The sequence below is a fragment of the Acanthaster planci genome, linkage group LG02, assembly GCF_054643075.1.
Source record: "Acanthaster planci isolate LZ-2023a linkage group LG02, COTS_SCS, whole genome shotgun sequence".
NCBI lineage: Eukaryota > Metazoa > Echinodermata > Asteroidea > Valvatida > Acanthasteridae > Acanthaster > Acanthaster planci.
Window position 1 is genome coordinate 26,076,219 of NC_141778.1, and position 27,597 is coordinate 26,103,815.

General features: G+C 42.1%; 1 protein-coding gene across 3 annotated transcripts; it reads right to left on the reverse strand.

Annotated features, from left to right (window-relative positions):
- Window positions 1-27,326, reverse strand: LOC110975933 (uncharacterized). Of its 3 annotated transcripts, XM_022228814.2 has the most exons (36): window positions 27,106-27,325; window positions 24,821-24,876; window positions 24,115-24,200; window positions 23,184-23,257; window positions 22,156-22,416; window positions 21,286-21,416; window positions 20,044-20,170; window positions 19,455-19,572; window positions 18,529-18,634; window positions 17,688-17,913; window positions 17,147-17,235; window positions 16,438-16,480; window positions 15,422-15,474; window positions 14,943-15,256; window positions 14,464-14,622; window positions 13,994-14,152; window positions 13,551-13,709; window positions 13,056-13,214; window positions 12,037-12,195; window positions 11,487-11,645; window positions 11,218-11,376; window positions 10,937-11,092; window positions 10,449-10,607; window positions 10,192-10,350; window positions 9,712-9,870; window positions 9,201-9,359; window positions 8,677-8,835; window positions 8,166-8,324; window positions 7,731-7,863; window positions 7,306-7,534; window positions 5,902-6,273; window positions 5,122-5,405; window positions 4,575-4,682; window positions 4,121-4,225; window positions 3,540-3,704; window positions 1-2,795 (listed from the first exon to the last, which is right to left on the reverse strand). In XM_022228814.2, the coding sequence occupies exons 2-36, from the start codon at window positions 24,854-24,856 to the stop codon at window positions 2,766-2,768; spliced, it is 5,313 nt and encodes a 1,770-aa protein (XP_022084506.2). In that variant the 5' UTR covers window positions 24,857-24,876; window positions 27,106-27,325; the 3' UTR covers window positions 1-2,765. The 3 variants fall into 3 exon arrangements, with proteins under 3 accessions (XP_022084506.2, XP_086989639.1, XP_086989640.1); XM_087133513.1 differs by lacking the exon at window positions 9,712-9,870 and having other exon boundaries at window positions 27,106-27,326; XM_087133514.1 differs by lacking the exon at window positions 8,166-8,324 and having other exon boundaries at window positions 27,106-27,326.
- Window positions 27,327-27,597: the final 271 nt, after the last annotated feature.

Genomic DNA, 27,597 nt, shown 5'->3' on the forward strand with positions numbered 1-27,597 from the left:
TTTTGTTGATGTGGAATGATCAGCAGTTTCAAAAAAAGAGCTTTATTTTGTTCCTGACAAAAGGAATACACATGGTCAATGGTGCATGTGACATGGCACTGAGACTGAAAGTATAATGTCAGCCTACCTCCAAGCAGTCCTTTTTCCCCTATTTGTGACCTGCCCTGCAAAATAAGTCTTTGTTGAAATGGCCTTGGATTAAGTTATATGAAATTACAGTTCACTTGTTATTACTGATCTGAAGTCATTTTTTGCACGGTTATTCATGCCGTATTTTGTCCATTTTTTTAAAATAAATTTCATTGGAGAAAAGAACTTTGAAAAAAGACAATGCACTGCAACAAAGCCAAGTCTTTTTTCAAGCAGTGCTTAAATTTCTTAAAACAAAGAACCACAACATATAAAAAGTAACAAATCTACACAAAAGAAAACTTTTCTTCCTATTCATATCTAGACGGTAATATCTTGACTTTGTGCAAAAATGTTTAATTCTTTTCTTAAAGTGGATAAGCTCTGAAAGTTTTCCATTACTTTGTGAATTGTTTTGTAATGTGAAACAACAGCTGGCACTGTCTCAAAAGCAGGAGATCCTATCAGACAATAGTGTGCTTGTCAAAAATGCCCTCGTCAGTCAGGCCTATTTGGCACTTTACACAATGATAGTCAAGTGATTGGCAAACTATGTACAAGTTAAAATCGAGCAAAGGAACCTCTCATGCTGATTTTTCCCTCTGTAAATTCCTAAGACCACCCCCAAAGCTGCAAGCACAAACTATTTACATGGAAATTCTCTCCTTTCTTTTAACCTCAGATTTTTTGAATCAGAATCCTAAAAAAAGGAGCTACCGAGCTCTGTTGCTTCAGTCAGTGGCTAACCAATCACTGACGATACACACTGCATGCTACTTCTAGCTGGTAACCACTGAACAGATCATGTCTGAGTTTACTTTGGCTCTATGGGACCAGCTCCAGGTCATCAAAGAACTGATCAACTCTGCTTAAGTAAAATTTACTTTACATTCTAACCAAAAACTCAAACAGTAACACAATTTCCACCACTGCACCTTTCAATCTTATGTGGCTAATTTGTGTTTAAAAACGAGCAAGTTGTTACATCCCTTGACAGGCAAACACCGTGAGACCAAAAATATCCTACAGGATTTTTAAAAAGGCTTAATCCAATTAACATAATCAAACAGGTTGAAAAGTCCATATACAATCACGACGAGCAAAATTTGAACACAATTGTTTACCATCTTTACAGCAAAACTTTTACCTCTATAAAAACTGAACTGAAAGTACCTAAATAGTTCTGTAAAACAAATAACAAAGTGTCTTGTGTGTCACTAGAAGCCAATCACTGAAATACAAAAGATCCACTCCACCACACTGGACAGCTACAATTCTTGGCTTGTCATTAACATTCAGATCTTGGGGGAAAAAAAAAGAAGTCAGCACTACTTGAAAAGATTTCAAGAAAAAGACTCTGGTAACCACTTTCTGCTTGTCTTTAAGAGCGACATGCCAGGCCATGAAATACAACAACCCTGGGAAACAGCTGACTTTTTTTTGCGGAGCTCTAATCAAATCAATTTCAAATATGTGATACGCTAAGTGTCTGATCATCTGCACATCAGAGGTTGATTATGTTTGCCCTCTAGCTGTAAGTCTTTCACCCATTCAACAGAAATTGTGCATTTCTTTGTATATTGATACATCACTCAGTATTTACATCTCTCATTCAGCTACCCCTTCACCATAAATATGCATCCAAAAATACACACTCTAAACATTACTGGAAAAATGAAGGTGAAATGGCTCTGAAGTTCTTTAGTTTCATTGTCATCACGCAAATGAATTCTTTCCTCTTCAAAATAATTCTATCAGCTGTAATATTTACAAACCAGATTTACATGATTTCAAACATAACTGACCTGAAAAGAAAAAAAAAAATTATGTGCAGAGGAATAGGCAGCAGGACATACAAATTACTCAAATGAAAGGTATCGAGCCAAAAATAAAGGAGAATACTTGATCGTTAGTTTACATTAGTTAACCACTCGGTGCTGGGGTTCCCGGTACCCGAAGACCTTGGGTTTGTATGCAGAGCCGGGGTGTCCGAAATCAGACAAAGCAGCTGAGCCTACTCGGAACCGAGCTGCTGGGAATTGCCCAAATATTTTCAGCACAGATCGCTGGCATTCTGGAGGTAATCTGTCATTGTTTTGAAACAGCATACCACTGTTTGTGGCATTCAGTACCCGCGGGTTATCAGCGCTCCAGCACTGCAGCGATGAGCGATACAGCACTGCTGCATGCTAATCTGGCCGCATATGTAAAGACACTGCTGCCATTCAGCAGCATACTGGGTCAATTTGGGGAACAAAGGAAATTATGCAACACCGCACAATCTGGGCTCTCTTTACTGGGCAGCAGGCCTGGCTGCAATACTTGGGCATAATGGAGATTGCCTGTCAGATTAGAGTAACCATCAGACAGTCATTCATGTGGGTGTAAACGTCCAGTAAATGAAGTTATGGATTTTTCAGGAATGTTGACGACTGACCCATGACCCACGACCAGACTTGCTCACGGGTCGTCACAAAGGTCTCAAAGCTCCCAACAGATTTTTTTTCGGAAAGTGGACTTTTTGTTTAGCTGCTTATTTTGCCTGATTTCCAATGCAAGAAGGAAACCTCTTCTCTTGGAGATGCTTGACGTTTAGGGGAGGTGTTGCATGGCATCTTCATCGACAAAGAGGAAAGTTACTTTCCCAACCATTTGGCGATTGACCTCTGTGGATGATTGAAAAAAAAAAAACGACCAATAAAATAATAAGACGGTGAAATGTTAATTCCGGGGGGTTTCAGCAGTGCAATGGCACCGTCAGGGATCCTGCACCTAAAAGACAATTAAATTCCATGACTTTTCCATGAGTTTTCAGTGACCAAATTATGAAAATCCATGACCCAATAATTGCAATTTTTTGAACTCTTTGGACTTTTGAAGTTGCGAATAAAATCCCGCATTTTATGTACTTATTTCTGATAATAGAAATCAGTGTTAGAAAAATTCCATGACTTTTCCATGATTTCAATTATTTTTACAAAATTCCATGACTTTCCAGACCATGACTTTTCATGGAAAACGATTTTCCATGACTTTTCCAGGCCGCAGGAAACCTGCACATTCTTTGTACTAGAAACTTTCAAAGGACATCGAGTCCTATATAAAAATGCAGCATACTCGGCTCAACCATCTTCACCTGTGTCAATCCTTCCAAAACTGCAAGCTGGAAAGTGTCTCCTTGAAAAGATGTCTCACTCAACGCATCTTTGGGAATGACAATCTGTAATCATTTTCAGCCGCCAAGAAAATTCAGATCACATGCAGTTTAGTGTGATCATCTTCTTTGAGCCGGCCCGATTCTTAACAATCACTTGGGTTGGTTATTTTGGGGATGGAAGCTCTGTACCAGAGAGCCATGGAATTGGGGTGCCACATTGTGCCCTTCAGATTAGAGCCATTGGCACACCTACCCTTTTGGATTTCTTGCTGGGGGTGATTGTTGGCAACGCGGCCTGCGCTTTGGGGCTGTTGGCCGCCTTCTTGGCCACTGTCGCCCGATTGGCTCGCCGCTTGAGCTGCGGCTTAGGTGAGAAGCCGATGCTGAATGCAATACTCTCCCGACGATTCTCGCTCTCCTATTGGGAATGACAGAAAATATTCACAAAATCATATATGATCCATCTGACAACCTTCCACGCTTCATTTTTGAAAAAATCTGACATTTTACCAAGTGGTTCCAAGTCACCACTTGATAGAAAGGGAAATTCTACTGAATGCTGTTGAGTCCATCACACGTCCTCTCATATCCATCAAATGTCCTAATATATCCTTCACAAGTCTCTACATGCCCATCATATGTCCTCATATCCCCAATCCCAAGAAAGTTCAAAAGATATTCACACTGGTTTTGTGAAAGGGCCCGTGGCTTACTTCAATATGGACTTGACAACAAAACGGACCGAACATAATGATTCAGCAGATCTCGGATTTACTTCTTTTTAAAACTTTAGTTCTGGTATCCCACGGCCAATCGCAGTTGGGCTGTGCCTACCTGAGGGGCCTTGCCTGTCCTGGCTGCTGGTTTCTGGCTCTTGTTTGACTTGGTGCTGGCTCGGAGAATTCCCGATCGCTGCAGTCGACTGCTGTTATTTGTGGTCTACAAAAAAAAAAAAGCGCACAATTAATTCTGTCAACGCCAAGAATTGACATTTCTGGTCAGAAAATTAACATGCACTTCCGGGAAAGTCCACTCGCTGGAAAATCATGCTCTAGGAAAACCCTTGCAATACCATGTAATGAAAAACCCAAAAAGGATTCCACCAAGGACTCCATCTAGGACCGAAACATTCATCACGAAGATCGTGCTTCGGCAACGATTCAACATACTCCCCCCGCGGCATTGCCTTGGAGTGCGAGAAACACCACTCAACACATCTGCGGCATATTGGTCTGACTGGTCGGCACTTGCAAAATCTGGCCGAGCTAATTCTAACACGGCCCCTCACCTTGGTCTGCTGGCTTTTTGATGCCTTCGTATTCTGCTCCGAAGCCGAATGCTTATCTTCCGGTGGGGGAGGTGGGGGCATGCTGTGCTGGGAGCTGGAAGGTTTCATCTGTTTGGAGGGTGTAAAGAAACAATGACATCGTGACAGTCGTACAGCAATTTGATTTGTTTAACTGGTAGAAGCAGTCTTTGCATATTTGGATCTGCCGTTTGCATACATAATTTATCATTCAATACATATTCAGTACTTTCAAAGATTTCTTTTTCACCATAACCTTTCAAGGAAAAGCTGCACATTACTCTAGCAGAAGGCAAAACAAAATTGAAATTAGCACCTCTTGGAAGTGATGATTCAATCAACCTGTGCAAATATAGTTATCCTTGAGGCAAAACTCGCCATGCTGAAATGTTGGACAATTCCAATTGTTCATGCTTCTACTACCTTTCAGTGTACATGACATTTTCGAGAGCTTGTATAGACACACGGGGCCTCATTTCGTTGAGATGAGTCACCAATTTGAGAAGGGGGGTATTGACTCATCACAAACCTTGGGCGGTGCACTTGGTTGAGGGAGATCTCCACTCTTCCGTTTCCGAGTCGTGCTACGCGTCACTGGTTTTTCTTCCCCGGTTCCCTCCCGCACAGTGGCGCCCAGCTTCAGTCCGTCCTCGGTGATCTCGGCTGGTGGGCGGGTCTGCGTCTCCACCGGGTAGGAGGTCTGGAGGTGAGGGCGGCAGAGCGTGTTGCGACGCTGGAGCTCAGCCAGCCGGTCCCAGTCGAAGGCCTCAGGCTCCTCCTCACAGGCTCCCACGAGGCAGAAGCCGGCACGGCCTGACAAAAAAGGAGGAGCAGAAACAGCCAGAATAGGGATGAGTCTAAACATGTCTCCAGCAAGCTTATTTCAGTGAGGCATGGCCTTTCAGGATAAGAGTTCTGTCGATGCACGCCAAACTTCCAAAAGGACGACTTACAGGGGGTTATTAACAGGTTTTTTAGGAACATCTCTGAAAATCTGATTGCCCCAACATATTGATGATCTCAAACAAGCTGAGGCATGCCTTATTTTGTGCATGTGAAATCAGCTGGAATAATGAATTGGTTCGTATTTTTTTATATAGATTTTGAGGCTGGCTAGCACACATCAGTTTCCATGACGTCCAATGTAAGGAACGTCACACTTGAATATCAATGCACGAGAATAAGTGTTAACTCATAAGTAGGTGCTGATGGCCCAATCAGTAATTGGGCCATTTCAAGCAGCATTACTACACATTGATAATTAGGCCACTACCCCACATGCAACACCTCCCGATCCCCCCCCTCTTACCTGTGGTCCGGCGACTGATCTTCGCCTGCCTCATGGAGGCCCGCAGCGAGCGAGCCTTGAAAGGGTCCGTGCTGAGTTCGTCGATGGTCTGCGAGACCTGGTCGGGGAGGTTGCTGTCCCCCACCGCACTGACCCTGGAGGCAGAGAGGGGCCCCAGGTGGCTCAAATTCAGGCTGTCCGACAGGTGGCTGGTCCTGGACAGGTGCAGTTGGTTGGAGGCCAGGGACTGCTGACTGGCTGCCAGGGACTGCCGGCTGGCCGTCAGGGACTGCTGCCTGGTGGTGGTCTGTTCTGTGGTGGTTATCTGGCTGGTGCTCAGGGAACTGTTACTGCGCGTGCTTAGGCGGCTGTGTATCTCGATGGTGTATGTGCCTGTAACAAAGCATCAGCATCATCAATAAGGGCATAAAATACATCGCTCTGCTTGCAGTGAGCAAAGCAATTCTGCTTAGTATAGCAGAAACCTCTGCGCTGATAGTTACCATATTTTATAAGTAAGCAAGAAATATTGGCTTACAACCATGCATTTTTGTGCTCTAATCACAAGGCTGAGACATGATTGTTTTGCCGGGTACTGCATTCACGATAAGGGAATTCCTAGCAAAAAATCTTTCGCTGGTGGAGACATGAATTTTTTTTTTAATCATTTGTTAATTTTTTAAATTTTAAAATTTTCAAATTTTAAATTCTATTCTTCTTTTGCTGTTACTTAAATTTATAAAAAAACTTTGAACCATTCTATGTTAATATTTGTTTTTCATCTGATAAGATTGGAAAGCCCAACAAGAAGTTTTTCCTTTCAGATGATCCTTCGGAAGCTGATTAGATTCTTGCGGTCAGCGTGATGTCACTATGGACCTTTAACACACGGCAAAGGGGCCAATTTACCCTTCATGCTATTCAACAATGTACAGGATTTCTGTCCAAATCTTATTTGTTTTCTTGTGTGTGTAATGTTTTAACCTGGATATCCTGAGAAATGAAATAAATAAATAAAATAAATGGATTATTTGGGCGTTGTGTCTGCAATTTATCATTGCTCACAGAAACAAGCAGGCCTTAACCCCTGATCTCATCTACTGCTGTGGGACCTTGATTCATATACAATCTGAAATTTGCCATAAAGATCCATCGTCAAAGATACGGAGGGAAAATGTCGCCGGTTTCACCATGAAGTGACGTGTGGGATAGTTTTGGTGCACCGTAAGGCGACGTACCGTCCACAGACTTTGCACACACGATATGACAGTTCATTGTCAGCTCGTGATGGAACAGATGATGCGGAATTACTTTAAGTAGAGACTGCAGAATCATTTTCACACATCTTCCAGCATGGAGAGGCTGAGCTACTCTTCCTGTTTGGATTGTTTTCCTTTGGATAAAAAAAAAAATCACTGCACTCACACTGAGATTTGTTGCTGCCCACGGACCGGCCGCTGGCAGCCGAGGCGTTGGAGGCCAGGCTGGCGTTGGAGGCCACGCTGGCCCTGGAGCCGGCCTCCAGCTCGGCCAGGCGGAGCTCCCCGTCGTCCAAGCTGTCCATGCTGGCGTCTGCCGGGAGCGGCTCTGCCATGAGTGGGGGAGGAGGGGCACTCGCCCGGCCAGCCTCCAAGAGGCGTTTAGTGTGATCCAGCTGGTAAAGGGAGGAAAGTTGAAACAATGGAAGACTATCATCAACCTTAACTTTGGGGACATAAAAATCACGTATTAAGGATGCACATTATATACTAATAAAACAAATATTTTTCAAATCTTGCAAAAAAACCATCAGTTGCTTGGCTGGGGGATGAATGAGTTTCCAACCAGGATTCTGATTGGTTGCCACCTACCTCCTCCAGCAGTATCTCTATCTCCTTCATCTTGCCGTCCATCTCAAATCCCATCCGAGCTTCCAGGGAGGCAAACTCTTCCGTCTGGTGCTCAACCTCCTTCTGGAATGCCTCTCTTTCCTCTTGGCGTAAGCTGCAGATATGGCACATTTCGGTACACTTTTTAAAGGTGAGTTGGCCCACAATGGCAACATGCAATCACCCCCCCGTATGCTCAATCTGTCCAAGAGCTTGTCTGACAAACAAGTCGAATGCGGATAAAAATGACAATATGGACGCAGATTTTATGTAAAAAAACGGATGACGCAATTTGCCAGTAGCCGAAATGTATGCAAAGTGATAGTAGAATTGACATTTCTGTTTGATTCTACGCTGAGTGCAAACTATTAAACCCGTCTTGAAGGATTGGTGCCGGAGTCAGGCTGGCATATGTACCGTTCCTGGTTATCCAGTTCTCGTTGAAGCACAGCAGCCGTCTTCTTGCTGGCTTCCTCTGCACTCCGAAGTTTTCCTTCCACGAATCTTTGATTCTCGATTGTCGTTTGTAGTTGGTCAACCCGATTCTGAAGGATGGATTTTTCTTCTTGATGTAACCTGGGTTGTGAATGTTTTAGAGCAGTTTGAATGAATTTGCCCTTCGAGGCAAAGTGAGTGTATGCTTAGTCTGTCAAAGAACTTGCTTAACAAACTTTGCAAACTTTACGTTGGACTTTTTTATATGTAGTTTGAAAATGAACACAACTCTAATCTAAACACGAATTTGACAACAAGAGGTTTCGTCTGCCAAAATTGCTGTAAGCTGAAATGTGACCAACTGAAGCGGGTTTGCAGTGCGCAGTCAATTTCTTTACTTTCGCCTTCATGATTACTTTTTCTGCTAAGAATGAACTCTCCAACAAGCCTTGAGGACTAATTGGGGTATTCTGAGTCTTGCTGGTATATTTACCGTTTCTGGTTATCAAGTTCCAGCTGGAGCTGGGCGGCAATCGTCTTGCTGGCCTCCTCTGCGCTCTGAAGTCTTCCTTCTACGGATCTTTGCTGCTCGACTGTCACTTGTAGTTGGTCCACCTGCTTTCGGAGTAGGCATTTTTCTTCTTGATGTACCCTGTTGATGTGAACATTTCATTTTTTTACAACAGACCAGTCATTTGCAGCATAATGCTATGATCACTGTACGCTCAATGTCATTTTCAAGAACTTGGTCGACAAAATTTATGCGCTTCTTTAGGTGGAACTCAAAGGTTCTGGAAACCAAGAAAGAAAAAGTTACAATTTGTAGACTGTAAGGAAACATTTACAACCAAATTTGCCACTAGGCGAGATGTGTTAAACTTTTATAGATTTGCATGCACAATGACACAAATTTAAAATTTGCATTGGATTTTTCCATGTAGCATAAACCAACTTTGAAAGCTAAGCTGGTTTCGAGAACCGGTTGTGAAGAGTTCCCAGTCAGAGCGGCATATTTACCGTTTCATGTTACCCAGTTCCAACCGCAGTTGGTGGGCAAGTTTCTTGCTGGCCTCTTCTTCACTTTGACGCCTATCTCCAGTGCATGTCAGATTCTCGATTGTCGATCGTTCTTGGTCAATCTCCTTCAGGAGCAAAATTTTTTCTTCTTGATGTAATCTGTTGGTATGACCATAGCAGAGCATTAAAAAAAATCCCTTCTCGGCATGACGCGTTAATCACTGTAAGCTTGGCCTGTCCCAGAACTTGGACAAAAGTTGCAAGTTTTAGGTTGGACTAAATGATTCTAAAGACTGAGGAAACAGGAACATCGCACGTACTTCAAATATGAACACCAATTCCCACCCATACATGATATTGATGCTTCATGTTGCCAAATTTGCCAAAGGTTGAAATGTGACCAACTTTAGCAGGTTTCCAGCACAGTGCCACACCTTTGACTTTGCACTATTTCACCAGCCTTGATGACTGAATGAAAAATTCTTTTTCAGGCCGGCATATTATTTTATACCGTTTCTGGTGATCCAGCTCCCGCTGAAGCTCAGCAGTGATCTTCTTGCTGGCCTCTCCTGCAGTCTGAAGTCTCTCTTCTACAGATCTTTGATTCTCAATCGTCATTTGTAGTTGGGCCACTTGTTCCATAAGTGTGGATTTCTCTTCTTGATGTAACCTAGCAGTATGAACATTTCTGTGATTTTCAAAGAATTCCCCACTTACGGAAAATAAGTACTGCATGCTCCAAGTTTGTTCAAGAGCATTTTTGATAAATTTGCGAGCTTTTTTTTTAGGTGGGGGCCCAAAGTTGCCAGAAACCGAGGGAAAAAATTGATGTCTGCAATCAAGAAGCACTTGCACCCAAGTTTACCAACATGTAAAATGGGTTCAATGTTTGTAGATTTGCGAGCGCAACGTCATAAATTCTTACTTGCACTGGATTGACTAATTGGATTGGATAACTAAACTGGTCTTCTCCATTAGACCAGCATTTTACCGTTTCTGGTCATCCAGTTCCAACTGCAGTTGGCAGGCAAGTTTCTTGCTGGCTTCTTCTTCACTTTGACGCCTTTCTCCAGTGGATGTCAGACTCTCAATTGCCGCTCGTTGTCGGTCAACCTGCTTCTCTAGCAAGGCCTTTTCTTCTTGATGTAATCTGTCGATATGAACATTTCCGAGAATTTCAACGAATCTGCCTTAATAGCATAGAGCAATAATCATGGCATGAAACATATTCACCATTTATATATTTACCGTTTCTGGTTGTCTAGTTCCATCTGGTGCTGGGCAGCCATCTTCTTGTTGGCCTCCTTTGCACTCTGAAGTCTTCCCTCTACGGATCTGTGCTGCTCAACTGTCATTTGTAGTTGGTCAACCTGCGTTTGGAGTAGGCGATTTTCTTCTTGATGTAACCTGTTGATGTGAACATTTCAATTTTTACAAACGAATCAAAATTTCCACAACCAAGGGAAAAACTGAAAGTTTGAGCTCTGTCAAGAAGCATTTGTGGTCAAATTTGCCACCTGGTGATGACATGTGTTCAACATTTGTAGATTTGCCTGCACGATGTCACAACCCTGCAACTGAAGTGGATTTTTGCATGTACAGTAACCAGAAACCACACACATATGCCTGCCTGACAGAGAATTCGACATCAAACTTCCAAAGCCTGAATCGGCTTGAAGAGCTACACCAGCTTTGAAAACCGGATATGGAGTTCCCAATCAGAGCAGCATATTTACCGTTTCGTGTTTTCCAGTTCCAATTGCAGTTGGCGGGCAATCTTCTTGCTGGCTTCTTCTTCGCTTTGACGCCTTTCTTCAGTTGATGTCAAAGTTTCGATTGTTGCTTGTTGTTGCTCGACCTGCTTCTGAAGTAAGGCTTGTTCTTGATGTAATCTGTTGGTATGAACATATCAGAGCATTGAAAAAAAATTTGCGTTTAATTCTATCCATTGAAAGTGAACTAAATAACCAGCCTTGAGGGCAGACCTGGGAAGATTTAGTCAGGCTGGCATGTTTACCGTTTGTGGCTATCTAGTTCCAACTGGAGCTGAGCTGCAATCGTCTTGCTGGCCTCCTCTGCACTCCGAAGTTTTTCTTCCACAGACCTTTGATTCTCAACTGTAGCTCGTAGTTGCTCAATCTGCTTCTGAAGCATGGACTTTTCTTCTTGATGTAACCTGTGATATGAACATTTTAGAACAGCTTTTAATGACTTTCGCTAAGAATGAACAATCAAACAAACCTTGAGGACTAAATGGTGAATTCTGAGTCTTGCTGGTATATTTACCGTTTCTGGTTATCAAGTTCCAGCTGGAGCTGGGCGGCAATCATCTTGCTGGCCTCCTCTGCGCTCTGAAGTCTTCCTTCGACGGATCTTTGCTGCTCGACTGTCGCTTGCAGTTGGTCCACCTGCTTTTGGAGTAGGCATTTTTCTTCTTGGTGTAACCTGTTGATGTGAGCATTTCAGTGCAATTTTTTCATGAATTTGCCCCTCATAGCATAATGCAATCATCACTCTATGCTCATTCTGTCTAATGAATTGTTGGAAAAATTGGCAAGCTTAAGTTGGACTTTAAAAGTTTCTGAAAAACAAATTTAAAAAATGGGAAATCATGGGTAGGTCAATTACGAACAGAAATACTAACCTAAACATTATTTAGACGTTAAGAGGTGTTTACTGTCAATTTGCCAGAAATTTGAAATGTGACCAACTTTTGCAGCTTAGCTGTATAATGTCACTAATTCACAGCTGTGTTTAATTAATGTTTTCATCGTGATCTGTTTCAACAAGCGTTGAAGACTAAATGAGAAATTCACAGTCAGGCTGGTATGTTTACCGTTTCTGGTTATTCAGTTCCACACGGAGCCGAGTGGCAATCTTCTTGCCGGCCTCTTCTTCACTTTGATGCCTTTCGTCAGTTAATGTCAGATTCTCAATTGTCGCTTGTTGTTGGCCAATCTGCTTCTCTAGCAAGGCCTTTTCTTCTTGATGTAATCTGTTGATGAAAATATTTCAGAGCATTTTCAACAAATTTGCCCTTTACAGCATGATGCGACAATCATTCTACCCAACAGTTCCAAGAACTTGTTTTCAACAAATTTGCCCTTTGCAGCGTAATGCAACAATCATTCTACCCAACAGTTTCAAGAACTTGTTTTCAACAAATTTGCCCTTTGCAGCGTAATGCAACAATCATTCTACCCAACAGTTTCAATAACTTGTTTTCAACAAATTTGCCCTTTGCAGCGTAATGCAACAATCATTCTACCCAACAGTTTCAAGAACTTGTTTTCAACAAATTTGCCCTTTACAGCATAATGCAACAATCATTCTACCCAACAGTTCCAAGAACTTGTTTTCAACAAATTTGCCCTTTGCAGCGTAATGCAACAATCATTCTACCCAACAGTTTCAAGAACTTGTTTTCAACAAATTTGCCCTTTGCAGCGTAATGCAACAAACATTCTACCCAACAGTTCCAAGAACTTGTTTTCAACAAATTTGCCCTTTGCAGCATAATGCAACAATCATTCTGCCCGACAGTTCCAAGAACTCACTGGACAATATTTGGAAGGTTTAGATTGGATTTAAAAGTTTGTATAGACTGCAGAAAAAAAATGAAACTTGCTATATGGTTCGAATATGAACATGAATTCTAACCTGGACATAATTTGATGTTACGAGGGTTGTGCTGCCAACTTTGTTAAAATTGATATGTGACTAACTTTTAGGTTTGCAGTGCAATGTCATAATAATCACCTTTAGGTTTGATTTCTCGATCAAAATACTTTGAACAACTAAACTAGTTTTGAGGAATGAGTGAGGAAGGATTCTCAACCACGCTGGTATAGTTACCGTTTCTGGTTATCCAGTTCCTGCTGAAGTTTGGCAGCCATCTTTTTGCTGGCCCCCTCTGCACTCTGAAGTCTTTCTTCTATGGATCTTTGATTCTCAATTGCCACTTGTAGTTGGTCGACCTGCTTTTGAAGGAGGGATTTTTCTTCTTGATGCAACCTGTTGATATGAAAATTTGAGGGCATTTTTTGTTAAAGACTTTTCAGTTTATGCAACGTGATCAATGTATGGTCTGTATATTAACCCTAACACTCCTCAATCCTTCACCTGTTGGAGGACTGAGGAGTGTTAGGGTTAACGAACTGGTTGAACAAACTTCGTGACCCCATTTAGGTAAGACTCGAGAACAGATGGAAAGCAGGCAAGCTGGTACTCCGTCGAGAAGCACTTGTAGCTTAATTTGTCAAAAAAGCTCATAATGTGTCCATTTGTTTGCACAGAGTGTAAACTATTGAACAGGCATGTGGAATTCTCAGTCAGGCTTGGCATGCTTACCGTTTGTGGTGATCCAGTTCCTGCTGAAGCTGGGCTGCAATCTTCTTGCTGGCCTCCTGTGCACTCTGAAGTCTTTCTTCGACAGATCTTTGATTCTCAATTGCCACTTGTAGTTGGTCGACCTGCTTTTGAAGGAGGGATTTTTCTTCTTGATGCAATCTGTTGATATGAAAATTTAAGCGCATTTTTTGGTTAATAATGACTTTTTACTTTATAACCATGCGATCAATGTATGGTCTCTCTATTAACGAACTTATTGAACAAACTTTGTGACCCCATTTAGGTAAGACTCGAGAACAAATGGGAAGCAAGCAAGCTGGTACTCCGTCGAGAGGCACTTGTAGCTGAATTTGCCAAACAGCCCATAATGTGTCCATTTGTTTGCACAGCGTGTAAACTACTGCACAGGCATGTGGAATTCTCGGTCAGGCTGGTATATTTACTGTGTCTGGTGATCGCGTTCCCCCTGGTGCTGGGCAGCCATCTTCCTGTTGGCCTCCTCCGCACTCTGAAGTCTTTCTTCTACGGATCTTTGATGCTCGACTGTCGCTTGTAGTTGGTCAACCTGCTTCTGAAGTAGGGATCTATCTTCTTGATGCAACCTGTCGATGGAAACATGCCAGCGCATGAATTCTTTATTTTGCTCTTCAACGGCTTAATGGAAGAATCAATCCATGGTATGTCTGTTCTGTTCATGAACTTGTTGGCCAGCAATTTTGAGTTTGGTTAAATGATACTCGATTGTTCTGAAGAACAAAGGGGAAAATGTATTTAAAATGCATACTCTGTCAAGAAAGTTTCTGTAGCCAAATTTGCCACAAGGTTAAAATGGTTCAATTTTTTTCGTGCCGCGTGTAAATTATTAAACCATCCGGGAGGAATGTAAAATTCTCATACAGGTTGGCACGTTTACCGTGTCTGGTTATCCATTTCCAGCTGTAGCTGGGCCATGGTCCTCTTGATGGCCTCTTCTTCGCGCTGACGCATTTCCTCTGTTGCCGTCAGATGTTTGATTGTGGCTTGTTGTTGGTCAACCTGCTTCTGCAGCATCTCTCCTTCCTCTTGATGTAAGCTGCGGACGTAAACATTTCAGTGCAGTTTTGATCAATGCATGCTTAGTCTTTCCGAGAATTGTGAGACTATATTTGCAAGCTGCTCTAAAGACCAAAGAAAACAAGTGACAGAGCAAACTGCAACACAAATTCTACCCTGAACTTGATGTCAAGAATTATTTGAAGCAATATCTGCCAAAAGCCGAACCATTTTCAACTTTTTAAGCTTTGCTGTGCTAGGTCACCAAACACGCATTTGCATTTCATTACTGCACCGACTGCCAACTTTTGAAGTCCTGAAGACTGGATTTAGAATTCTCCGTCAGGCTGGCATACTTACCGTTTCTGGTGATCCAGTTCTCGGAGCTGGGCGGCGATCTTCTTGCTAGCCTCCTCTGCACTCTGGTACCTTTCTTCTGCGGACGTGACCGCCGCTTGTAGTTGATCAACCTGTTCCTGGAGCACTGCTTTTTCTTCCCCAGCTTTCGAGACTTCCTGGGTCAGGCGTTTCTCGGTGTTGGTTAAGATGTTGACGCTCTGGCACAACCCTTCCATTTTACGTTCCGCAGCAGCCTTTTGTACCGCCTGACTGTTTAGTTCACCCAGAAGGGAGTTGATTTTTGAGGCAGCCGACTTCTCCAGTTGCTCATAGCGCTGAAGCATAAGAAAGAAAATTCATCAATTCAAGAAACGACAAAATGACCATACTCACATGAATGAATCTTAAACCATCTCAAGGATGCAGGCAAAATACTCAAAACTCTTCATCTAATTGAGGAATTGCAAAATTTATAAACAAAACTCATAACTCAGGAGTACCTTGTTCCCCTCTTCTCGCGCCGTGTCGATTTGAGCAGTCAGAGTTTGCTGGTCTGTATAGATATTTGATATAAAAGAAAAGTAGACCACTTGTCCTTAGGATTTTTTCAAGCAAACAAGAAATGCTCCTAATCTTGAGGCAGCTGTTAAAGTTTGGAAGACTGTTGAAAGTCTGAGCTCTGTCAATGGCGTACATTTTGAGAGTCTTATAGCTTGTTTCCAAATTTCCATTACATGAAGCAGCCCTCTCGTAACAGCATTTAGACAGTATTCTCCATCAGTCAGTTGGAACTACATGATGCTGATATCACAAGATTCATGGTAAGCACCACGTGTACGTCCTAGCAATGAACTTGTCTCCATGTACGAATCTGCCCAATTACAAATCAGAGTGCAGCAGGGCAACATCGCTTCACTTGAGATATTTCTGGATGTGGATTTCTTCTAACAACATGCTGCTTTCAAAATAATCTCATGCTAAACATTCACCGGGAGCTTAGTGCTATGATCATATTTCAAGTAGGATTTTGGCTCAATAAATTTGGTCGGTTGATATTTTTGATAGCTGCAAACAGTCCATGCCCCATTTGACGCTGTTGACGTTTTGAGCCCCAAGTCACCAGTTATTTACAAGCCCTTAGAAGCAAATACTGTACTTCAGGCATGGAGCTCATTCGGGCAAGAGGTTCCCATCGTTACAAATCAACCGAACACCTCCAAGATTTCTCAGATCCTCCCAAAATCCATCAGGTCTTTGGAGGATATTTCAAAATTGCCGAGGGCAGAGCCCGGCTGCCATTATTCTGGGGGATTGATACAACTTGAAAGTTTACATCAAAAGACTGAGCCATAATGACGTTACCGCACAGTTGTCGAAAACTGACTGTGACCTTGTGTTTTAAAAGCCAACATTTTAGGCTAAAATATTTCCAGTTCACTGATTGTGGCATTCCATCTGCAAATGGTTCAACAAAGACTTTGTATATTTAATATACATGAAGTAAACATCAACTCACATTCAATTTTTGATCGTTCGTACGATTCCGCCATCTGCTTCATCTGAAAAGAGAAAAGGTAAATATGAAAAAAAAGAGAGAATAGAGTCAATTGGAAAAATGTGTGTTTCCATAGGATATCAGGCCGCACTGGAATTCTGGGTCAAGAGACCTACATGTAGGTGTAGGCTTTTACACAATAGAGTTACATGTAGGTAGGCAAATGCAGACAGTGCGTGAAGCTGTGGCTACATGTATGGGAGCCCATTTCCAGCACCACCTTATTTGCCACAGCAATCCAACCTCAGACAAAACTGGAACCACGACTTCTTAAACCTATATTTCTCCAAACTCTACAATCTCTTTTATCAACTTTACAGTACAAACTATTACGACGACTGCAGCCTCGTTCACCATGCAAAGGTCAAGGTGCACTCGCAGGGCCTATGCAAGCCCGGAACTGCATGCGATACCGATAAAAAACGAGAAAAGTAGGATCAAAGTTTTCGATACAACGGCACAAAAGCAAGACTTCTGGAGGACAAAATAAACTGGACTTTTTTTTCCCAGGCCTGTCAATATCGGCCGTCCATAAGACAGTGGCGACAGCAAAAGTAGGGAGAGCCTCAAAGTAAGGATGGGAAGAAAACAGGAGGAAAAATAGGAAGAAAGGTGAAAACTAGGAAAGAGTGTGACCCGTAGGAGGACAATAACCCTGCTGTTGACCCACCTCTTCCCTTGCTTGATTCAGCTGGTCTACCACCTCTCCAAGGCGACGCTCTGGGATGATATCCAATGTTTCGCCTCTGTCGCTGCTTGCTGCAAATGAAAAATGTTGGAACAATGTCACTGCAATTCAAACAATACAAAGTACAGAGCAATTCAAACGGTTCACATCTTTATGATGAGATTTGGAAAATCAGATCGCATTAAATCATGATATCCAGTTGGTTCCCTTCAACCACCTATTTCCGTCCATCTGCCCTTACCAATGGACATGACCGCATGCATTGTTGGTAGCACACGGCAGAGTTCTCTGTCTACTGCATTGGACTTTGGAACTGGTTAATAAACAGGCATGCAGCTTGGACTTCGACCAAAATCAAGGAAATTCTTATCTTAACAAGGCAGTGTTTTTCAATTTCCATTGGCAGGAGTGTGAAGTGAAAACGAAGAAATCAGCTGATCCGAGGAAAAGTTGCATGCCTGAAAATACACGCTTTTGCATGAAGACCGTGGCTACGGGAATCAACAATGAGATTTTCTCTCACCGAGCTCTTGCTCTTCCAGCTCTGAAATCCTCTCCTTTTGCTCAGTGACCAGCTGGCGCTGTTGGTCCAGCATGGAGCGGATCTCTGCATTGGCGCTGTTCAACGACTGCAGCTCTGCTGACTGAACGGCCTTCGCATTCTGTAGCTCAGCCACGTGTCGCTCGGCTTCCTTCAAGCTTGCTTTCAGGTGGTCTCTGTCTTGTTTCAAGGAATGGTACATGCATACCTGTTGCAAGAGACAATAATTTTTTCCATGTGACAAAAAACCCAAAATGGAGACAAGTCACACCAGCGGAATTTTCCCAGACATGACACAGGAAATCTTAAGTTTTACAGATCTGTTTAACTTGTTCCAATATTGTCTAGAGTGACAGTTTTGAGCCAATGAAGTCGGATCTCCAAGTCATGTGCAAGCCAAATCATGAATCAGTGTCTAGTAAAAACATAAAAAATATCAGTTCAAAAGCTGATAATAATCCAAATGACAAGTCAGAGATCAGTAAATCACAAGTCGATTCGCAACTCACATCAAAAGTTAATGCCAAGTCAAATTATAACTTGAAGTATGAGTCAACTTACAAGATGCACGACTAAGGAAATTATGAATCCATTGGCAAGTGAAATCAGTCAAATCAGCCAAATCACAAGTCCATCACAAGCTGGGCCACAAGTAACAGCAGACAAAAAGTGACGAGACAACGCCCGTAACAGACATAGGATTTGACCATGCAGCATAAGCGCGTGGAGCTTAGCCCCGGGTGAGCTATATCCAGTGATGGGTTTCAAACTGTATGGGTTTCACAATCAGATTCAGTGACACCAACTAAAGCTACAGACTTACTTTTGTCTCAAGCCCTCTGTTCTCGTCCAACAAATGTTGAACCTGATTCTCAAGATGAGTGTTCTCTGCTCGCATGGACTCTAGTTCTGATAACCTCCTCTCCAGTCTGCATCAGCACATGTTAAAGTCACGGACAGTATCGATACAAAATACACATGTAAAAACTGATTGTCTTTTGCATTACTCCGAAACACAAGTGCTTCGTATCAGGGAAAGTACTGTAGTCAAGACCCTTTCACCATCAAGACCAACACAAGACCTCCAGTCTGAATTCAAGTCACAAGCTATTCAAATGAACTTCAACGAAAGCATTGCTTTGTCATTGCTCAACCTGTTCCTTGTGATTGGCTTTTGTGACGGGTCCCATGTCTTGTCTTGCATTGGTCTTGATTATGTAAGTCAAGATATAATAAAAAACAAAAATAGTTAACAGATACATTTCTAGAAACCTCAAATGTGAATGCAACACCAAAACATCACAAAATCAGCGAATCAAAGTATCAAAAGAGGGTGCACTTCAGTTAGACAAGAGAGGGCGCTATATAACACATGGCAACGAAACGCTCGGCAGTTAATTTTGCTATACCGAACAACCGCTGTACCAAACATTTAGCGTGGACCCCGTTGTGTTCATTATAGCGGCATTCCACTGTATTTAAGACCTGGCACATTACACGTACAAAATGTTCCTTCAGACCAACTCTGCGTGACCTCAAACTTGACGCAAAAAAATTTGGCTTGCGGGGCTACCTGGCTGGACTTTGATTTAAAATTTGTTGTTTTAGTTTTTCGCTGGAGAAAAAATTACAATTACGTATAATTTGGGGACAAACAACTGGAAACACAGGTTGTTTTTGTTTGGACTTGATTGTACGAGCCTAACTCTGAAAAACTGAATGGTTTGGTTGAGAGCAGAGTGAACGTACCTCTCCACATGTGCTTGACTTAGCTGGAGTTGTTCATGTGCCGAGTGCATGCTGTCAGCATCAGCACATCGCCTTTTCAAGTTGGTTATTTGCTGCTTAAAATCGGCCAGTTTGGCCTCTGTTGGAAAAATAAATAATTGGAAATGAGTGAATTTACAAGGGACCACGACAAACTAAAAACAAAAAAAAATTAACTTAAAACATGTCTTGCATAAACTTCACAAGCGAGGACAACATAATATAGCTTAGGTTAAAATAACATTCCACGCCATGGAGGGGCGTTGCAGCAAACATTGCGTCGGGGTGTCAAAAGTGACAACGCTGTACAAAATGCCACCATCTCACTAAAAGACTACCAAGGGTGAAAGTCCAACTTTGTCAACGTGGTACCTTGTCCTTGGTCATTGTGCTCCCTTGTCGTTATAAAAGATTTGGTGTTTTGAACCTACAATGACAATGTGCCTGGGGTAGGTTCAGCATGAATTGATAATGACCGTCACATGCTAAAACTTGTTTTGAATACGTCATTGCAGATTTGCCAGTAAAGAAGTAGCATAAACCTCAAAGCACTTGCACTTTGGAGAATCACCTTTATCGCCGATGACCTTATCTTTCTCAACAATCTCTAGTTCACGGTCGGCACGCATGGCCTTCTCGTTGGCAATCTCGGTTTCTAACTTCCTGATCTTTTCATACAGCACTCTCCTGTCTCTCATCTGAAATGAGAACAAAACTTTTTTGCAAATTGCTGAAAGAAAGGAGTAGCTAACCCCTCGAAGAGCAATGAAAAGATTGCTTGTTTCTGAGTCTACTGAACAAAACGGTATGGCAGCTGTGTTGACCAAACAATAAGCCTTTTGCGAGTTAACTTTGACTCAAATCTGGTACACTTAGTTCTTTAAATTCACGTGAACATAACAATATACCTCGTGATTCGGCAAGCTTTTGCTTAGTTACATAAGAGACGCCTTGCAACAATACACTGTTTTCAATGGATAAGAAGGGCACAGAGGAACCAGTCCATTCCAGAGATGGTGGTCGCAATGCAAAAGCTTGCCCTGAATCACAAGGTGTAGCAACAGTGTCTTTAGTCTGGGGAATTCAAATTGTTATGTTTATATGCAATCAGATAACTCAGTGTACCAGATTTTATTCAAATTTAACTCGCAAATGGCTTATTAATTGTACACGTAGTTAAGTTTTCTGGTAACGAGTAATTGAGGTATAAACTGTGTAAAAATAGTGATGTAGCACACTATTTAAATAACACTCCACAGGCTTTAAATAGATGTACGCACCTTCTAGAATAATGTCTAGGGCTTTTTTGTAAACGTCTTTGAGCATGTCACATTTCTGAAGACGTGGGACACTTGATTCCTAGGAGTGGAGCCACTACTACAAAAGCAAGGTCCTGATAGGTTCAGGTTTTTAAATGCTGCTGTTTATTGCCTGCTGCCCAGCTTGTCTGCTCTCAGTTTAAACAATCCCATTAGATTCAAGATTTATTTCATTTTCCACAGCTTAATAATCACACACGATAAAAAAACTTTTAATAAATACATAAATATGATTGAATGATACTACAATACACTTTAGAAAGGATGCTGTAGAGGGGTAACCAGTGAAAGCAATGCTTGTAGATTTGGCCTCCGTTTGTAACATTACTTATTAAATTACAAACACACCCACCCACACACACAAAACACAGACAAGACAAGTAAACATGTAGTTGCAAGTTTATGTATTAGAGAAACGTGCACACTGACGCAAGCACCTGTCAAGTTCCAGACTCTTCCATCTGTCTTCAATCTGTGGGGAGTTATTTGCTTACCTTGTTGACCATACCGGGGGTGTTGAATAGTGCCTTGACGGGTGAGTAGCCAAAGGCGTTGGGTGTTTTGCAGTTGGGCACCAGCGGAGTGCACGGCTCAACAGGGGAGGACGTGCACACTTCTTCGTTCACTGAAAAGTGATGACATGAAATGAATGAAATTATACTATTTATTGAAGTTAGGTTAGGACTTGAAACTGTTTCAGATAAAGCTGTATCTTTGATCACATTTCCTGCGTACAAAATTGAGTTTAACACTGTGTATCAGAGGTTGCATGCAATATTTATTTATTTTCATTTCTTGGAGAATACAGGTAAACAAAACAGACAGTAAAACATAAATGTACATGATGGAACAAACCCAACCAGTCCACCCTGGATTGCCTGAAAGAAAAAGATTCCTATCGAGGGGAGATATTGCATCTAGGGCTAGGTCTAGCTTTGTAACAGCTTCCAATGCACGGAATTTGACTGCAGACATAGCCACAGTTCTGATAGCCCCCTTCAGACACTGAGCCAATTCTGTGACAAACAATGCACAAAGAATGCACAAAATGTCCCAGGCCATTTGGGACAGTAAACCTTTTAGCGTGGCCTGATGCTTTTAAACACAATCACACACAAAATGTGTTTGAGTTGGTATGATGTCTAGTCTTTTATCCCAAATGGCATTGCTTCATGAAAGTACCAAAGTTGCTTAACCTCTGGGTGTAGGAGCAAAAGATGATGTGTTTTTACTTAGCAACAACTTCCCTTTAGTGGGGGGATGTTACTAAGGCCACTCACAGCTTGTGCGACCAAAAAAATCTCTAGTCTCTTTCTGTCTTCTTCACCACTGAGGGAATACTACGAAAGGAGGACTGGCCTTACGCTTCTTGTACAGGACGCTGGCAAAGTTGGACTGCAGGCTGCCGTCACTGCCGTGGGCCACGATGGCCTCGATAATCTCCTTGAGGTGCGTCTGCACCACCATGTCCAGCTTGGTGATCATGTCCACGAAGAAGTCCACCTTGGGGCCCTGCACGGCTGCGCAGAGCAGCAGGGCGGTCACCTTGGCCAGCTCACCCATGTCCCCTTGCTGGATGATCTGAGTGTGGTCAAGGTGATGCTGGAGGGAGATGCCATAGAAATCTGTAGGGAAGAAGGAGAAATGCCATAGAAATCCATGGAGAGAGAGGAGAAATGCCATTATGGGATGGAGAAATGCTATAGAAATCCATGGGGAGAAAGGAGGAATGCCATTATAGGACGGAGAAATGCCATAGAAATCCATGGAGAGAAAGGAGAAATGCCACTATAGGAAGGAGAAATGCTATGGAATCCATGGGCAGGAACACCAGCAAATCCAGAACTCAAATTTTTGCGGGAAGGGGGATGGGCCAAAATGGTTTGGGGGCCAAAAAATTTGGAAAATGTCTTTAAATAACCTTTTACAGCCTTTCCAATTAACGATTTTTTTAGAAGGAAATAGGCGCGGGAACTTGGACCCAAATTGCTTTTAAGTCATTAAGTCCCACCCCAAAAAACAATTGGCTTCTCTTTGGGGTCCATGACCCCCATGACACCCCCCCAAGATCTGTCAGCAGGAAGAAAGGAGGGGTCAATGGGAGCCAGGTTGCAGAATGTGAAAAAAAAAATGGGCTGTGGCGCATGTGCCCCTAGAGCAAGTTGGGCAGAGCACTTGGGGAGGACGTTTCTATATTTCTGAGGTCTTCCAAGTGTCATACAGACTGGTCATGTGAAGGAGAAGTTCTGGAGGGGGGAGGAGATGCAGAATTCTCTCCCCCACAGCTGGAGGAGGTCCTGAAAAACAGCTCTTTTGGGGTCAACTCAGACCAATTTACATTACATTACAAACGCATGAGCTGCTGGATTTGTATCAGCAGCTGCCATCTTACCCTCGAGGAAAGAACAGATGAGCCGGAAGCGTTGCATCGGCAGCTCACAAAACTGCGTCCCCCTGTCACCGTTGCTGTCAGCGAGAGGATGGCGGGAGGAAAACAAACCAGAAATTAAACCAAACCTCAGGGTTGCATTAAGCACATCAAGTGCGGAATATGAGGTGTCCACTACATGTACATGTAGTTGGACGGTTTGACAGTCTGAACGAGATTTTGAGTAATGTTGTAACTGGACATGGAGGGTAAGTTACACCAGGTCCATCACAAGTCATGCAGAGAAAGATTCAACCACAAGCTAGTCAGACAAACTGTGACAACCGAGATTCATTTGTTAAGCCTCAGTCGCATGTACAGGTGACCTTAAAGTGGCTTCACAATTCACATTATACAGATGCTGAGTGCGACAATTGATATGTTCAACAATTGTAACTGGGGCACTTGCTATTACCCAAGTGAGTTCATTTTGTTTGCACTAAAGTTGACATTAAGCACGAACTTGCTTCAGCGCATGCCTCAGCTTCATTGCTGCCATTCAATGGTAAGCTTGATTCAACATACTAGTCATTTAAACTTCAAAGCAGTTTTTCTCAGAAACAAACAAGAATACAGGTAATTGAAAAAGGGTCCTATGGGCTTACACAGATTTCCGTAATGACACTTTTCTACAACAAGCAGAATCCTATTTCATCTTCTAAACTTGACAATATAAAATAACTCTCCGACAGTCACCAAAGTTAAACAAAAATTAGCACAGCCAGATCAAAAATTGGAGCATTTGTAATAACTTCTTCACATAAAGAAACTGCCGACAAATAATGCTAAAACTTTTCAGAATGTTACTGGATAACTTTAAGACTACTTTTCACGAGGGGAAAACCCCTGCTGAATCTTTTTTAAATCCAAATATTACAAATTTTAAAAAGCTTACATGATTTTGATGATGCCAATGAAATGCGTTCCTTCGCGAAGCTGTTGTAGGGACTCTACACAGGAGCCCACTCCTACAGAGTTCACCTGAGGGGAAATCAAGCGTGGCTCAACTTTCCACAACTAGAAGCTACATTACATGTATAAACTTGATCATGAATTTCTTTGTAAAGCTGGACTTGGTTTCCTTTAAGATGCAAGAAGTGCACAGTGACAAGATACATGTACCTTTGACAAAAACAAACCCCAAACTGTGTTTGTTGTAACGGTCACTGCTGGTCAAAGCCAAATATATATATTTATACAGGTAAACCCCCTTCAGAAAATGGTTGGTCCGAGAAGCAACAGATTTACCATGTACCATTTACTGCTTTTTGATTCACATGGAGATGAACGGCAAGACAAAAATTGGTTGTCGGTGAGTAAAAAGTTGTTTATTGCTGGAAAAGCTGTTGCTCAAAATTCCATACAAGACAGAGCCTGAAGACCACAGACATACACTGAATGTGGATACGTAAAACTAAAAGTCCACATTTGGGTGAAATATTGGTCTAGACAGCAGACAGACAGCAGAGATAAATCCAGTTGCAAGGATGGTATGGTGCCACAAACCATGGTGGGTATTAAAAACCAGAAGTAAACAGTGGAGTTCAAGAAGTAACTTGTGATGTCCCTACTGGCTACAGAAACCTGAAAATCCTACTCACCCACTGGAGCAAACTCTTCAACTTGCCCACGTCCATTTGGCGTATCTAATTTTGTTCTGTGTGAAACAAATCATACTTTTTAATGATAATTTAAAATTGAGAAAAAAAAACTAGTATTATTTGAAAAATGATGTCACTGTACCGAAGGCAATGTTGCCAAAAACAGCAAAGTAGCTGACTAACAAAACCAAATTCTTGTTAACATAGACTGCTTATTTAATAAGCCACATGAGCAAACTCCACGGCACGAGTTACAAAGGTATGACTCGGCAAAGGTACGAGTTGGTACAATCACAGAGCAAGAGTTGGTGTCATGCTGGTATGAGTTGTCCATGGGGATGTTGGACATTAACTTGACCGTCTGCCAACTCAACTGTTTAGACAACTCGACCGGTGAGACAACTTGACCGTTTGCCAAGACAACTCAACCCTGTCAACCGTGTAAGATAACAAATATTTATGGCCTGGTCAACAGGGATGCAAGTACTTTTAACAGTTCTCTGTGTTTCTATGGATCAGTTTAGCCAGTTCCGGATCGCGACAAAAACTTCTTCATGGATAAAAAGTAACCATGCGAGAAATCCATTCCGCACAGCCAGAACAATATAAGAAGCTGATTTTCTAATGAAGAATTTCTTAATTTTTAGTGAAAATTGGTTCAGCATAGTTGACGAACCCATTACATCACAATCACATACATTTCTGCTACTTAAGTGTAGTTGAGTTCACAACGTAATTTGAAATCAATCTGAACGCATTTGAACGCAATCTGAAACTGGGAAAAATATATGCGTTCACTTTTCTGCCAACATTTTAAAAAAAGGAATTCTAAGTCATTTTGATTAAACAGACATTAGATACAAAACTTTAGGCCTATATAACAGTTGCGTATGAATTTTTGTCGATTTTTTTGGCTCCTGTGATTTGTACTGCTTTACAGTTACATGTACATGTACTTCGTCCCATTTCCACGTCACCCCTAACCACATCACCACTTCACCCCAACGCCACTTTGCTCCATTTCTACTTCGCCCAGTTGGTGCAAAAGTGGTGAGCTCGATCGAAAAGGGGTTCCCGAAAGGGCATGGAGTTAAATACATGTAGAAAACTTGATTGCATCCACTCACTGTTGGCTATGTTGGTGAAACGAATAGTTGGAAAAGTTGCATTGGGTTTATCTCTCATCCTCTACGGTATTTGCAAAGCTACACCAAATTACGTGAATCTGTGAATTTACATGAAGTTGAGCACAACTCATATTAGGGTACATATACCATTGTTGATGGTGTTTTCCTACCACCATGGTTGGATTAACAAATGAAACAAAAATGAACATTTCCCCAAGTCTCCCTCCTTCTCTTCTATTTAAAGCTTTCATTTGAGATATTTCAGTGTTTGAATTACTCTAGCATGACAATCTGGTACCTCTCAGAAACAGAACCAGGTATTAAAAACAAGAACAGAAACCATATGATATGTGCTTCATCACTGGCCATCATTTGATTTTGGTGAATGATACATGCAAACTGCGATCGAAAACAGGCCATGTACATGTACACTGACCACTTGCCTTTGCAAGTTGTCTGAAAGAGAACCTCTGACTTGGCTAGGCACTCAAACTGTCAACATTTCTATTTGTTGCATCTGCCTCTGTTAAACTAAAAGAAAAAAAAATGAACGATTTCAGTGGGGTGAAATTGAAATGAGGCAAAGCTGAAATAGGGCAATGTGGACATGGGGCGAAGTGGCTAAGGCATGTAAGTGGAAACAGGGACAAGTGATGGGCACCCTTCATGCCCTTTATGACCAGATGGCAGATGACAAGCCGTTCACCATGTTCACAAATATTGAAGTACATGTATGAATCAGAAATCTGGCCAAAATTTCTTTTCTACAGTGTTCTAGAAATTCTCTAAGAACAAATTTTGTACAACCTGACAACATGAAGTTTAAATTTTACCCCTCAAGCAGAACTTGTCTAAGCCCCTAATGTAGAACTGAGTGAAGAACAACACAAAAGAGGCAGGTTATTATTTCAAGCGATCCGGAACTGAGAAAACGACTGTAGAGCCTCAGGGGCCTTCTACTACTAGTAGTACATGTACCTGTACTACTACAGCCACAGTAGCAGTGACAATGTTACCGTGGTCTTATTTTTTACCCCCAGACATGTCAGAACTGTGGGGTTCGACGTCCGCCCCGCACCCCACAGTTCTGCCAGTTCTGGGGGGCCGGGTAACTGTCTGACTGTATAGAGGGGAGTGCCTAAAAGTTTTCGTACTTACTGTAGCCAAACAGAATTTTGCTGATCAGGCAAGGGAACTTCCACTGAAGGCGCAACGAACTTAGGTTGACATAGAAATCTCCTAAACCATGCAAAAACACGGAACACGAAAACCAACAACAGCATGAAAAGCGACTCATTTATCTGCGTATGATGGCATGATGATCGGGAAATCAAAACCAGCGCTGTTGGAATTGTTCTCCTCCTCCCCAGGATACATCACAAGCGGCCCTTCGATTTGGCGGGCCTAATACAAATGACGTACATTCATATAGAAACGAGGTTGGCAATTGTTCAACGACGGTTAACGCAAGCCCTTGGTTTAGTCTTATTTCCAGCCGGTATACGATATTAGCTTCCAAATCTTCTCATAATGGCTGCTTTAAGACCTTATAAAAGACCACAAAGAATTTGTAAGAAGATTTTTTTGACAAAGGGTGTTTTTGGGTAGTAAATAACCTGCAATGTAGTAAAAGCAGTAAATTGATAAAGT

Bases quoted from the DNA above. Each gene is read 5' to 3' on its own strand.
- LOC110975933 (XM_022228814.2), bottom strand. From the start codon at position 24,856: ATGGACGTGGGCAAGTTGAAGAGTTTGCTCCAGTGG. The intron at 18,635-19,454 runs GTACGTTCACTC...GTGCTGATGCAG, and splicing joins AGTCAAGCACATGTGGAGAG to ACTGGAGAGGAGGTTATCAG. The intron at 10,608-10,936 runs GTAAATATGCTG...TCACATCAACAG, and splicing joins GAACTGGAAAACACGAAACG to GTTACATCAAGAAGAAAATC.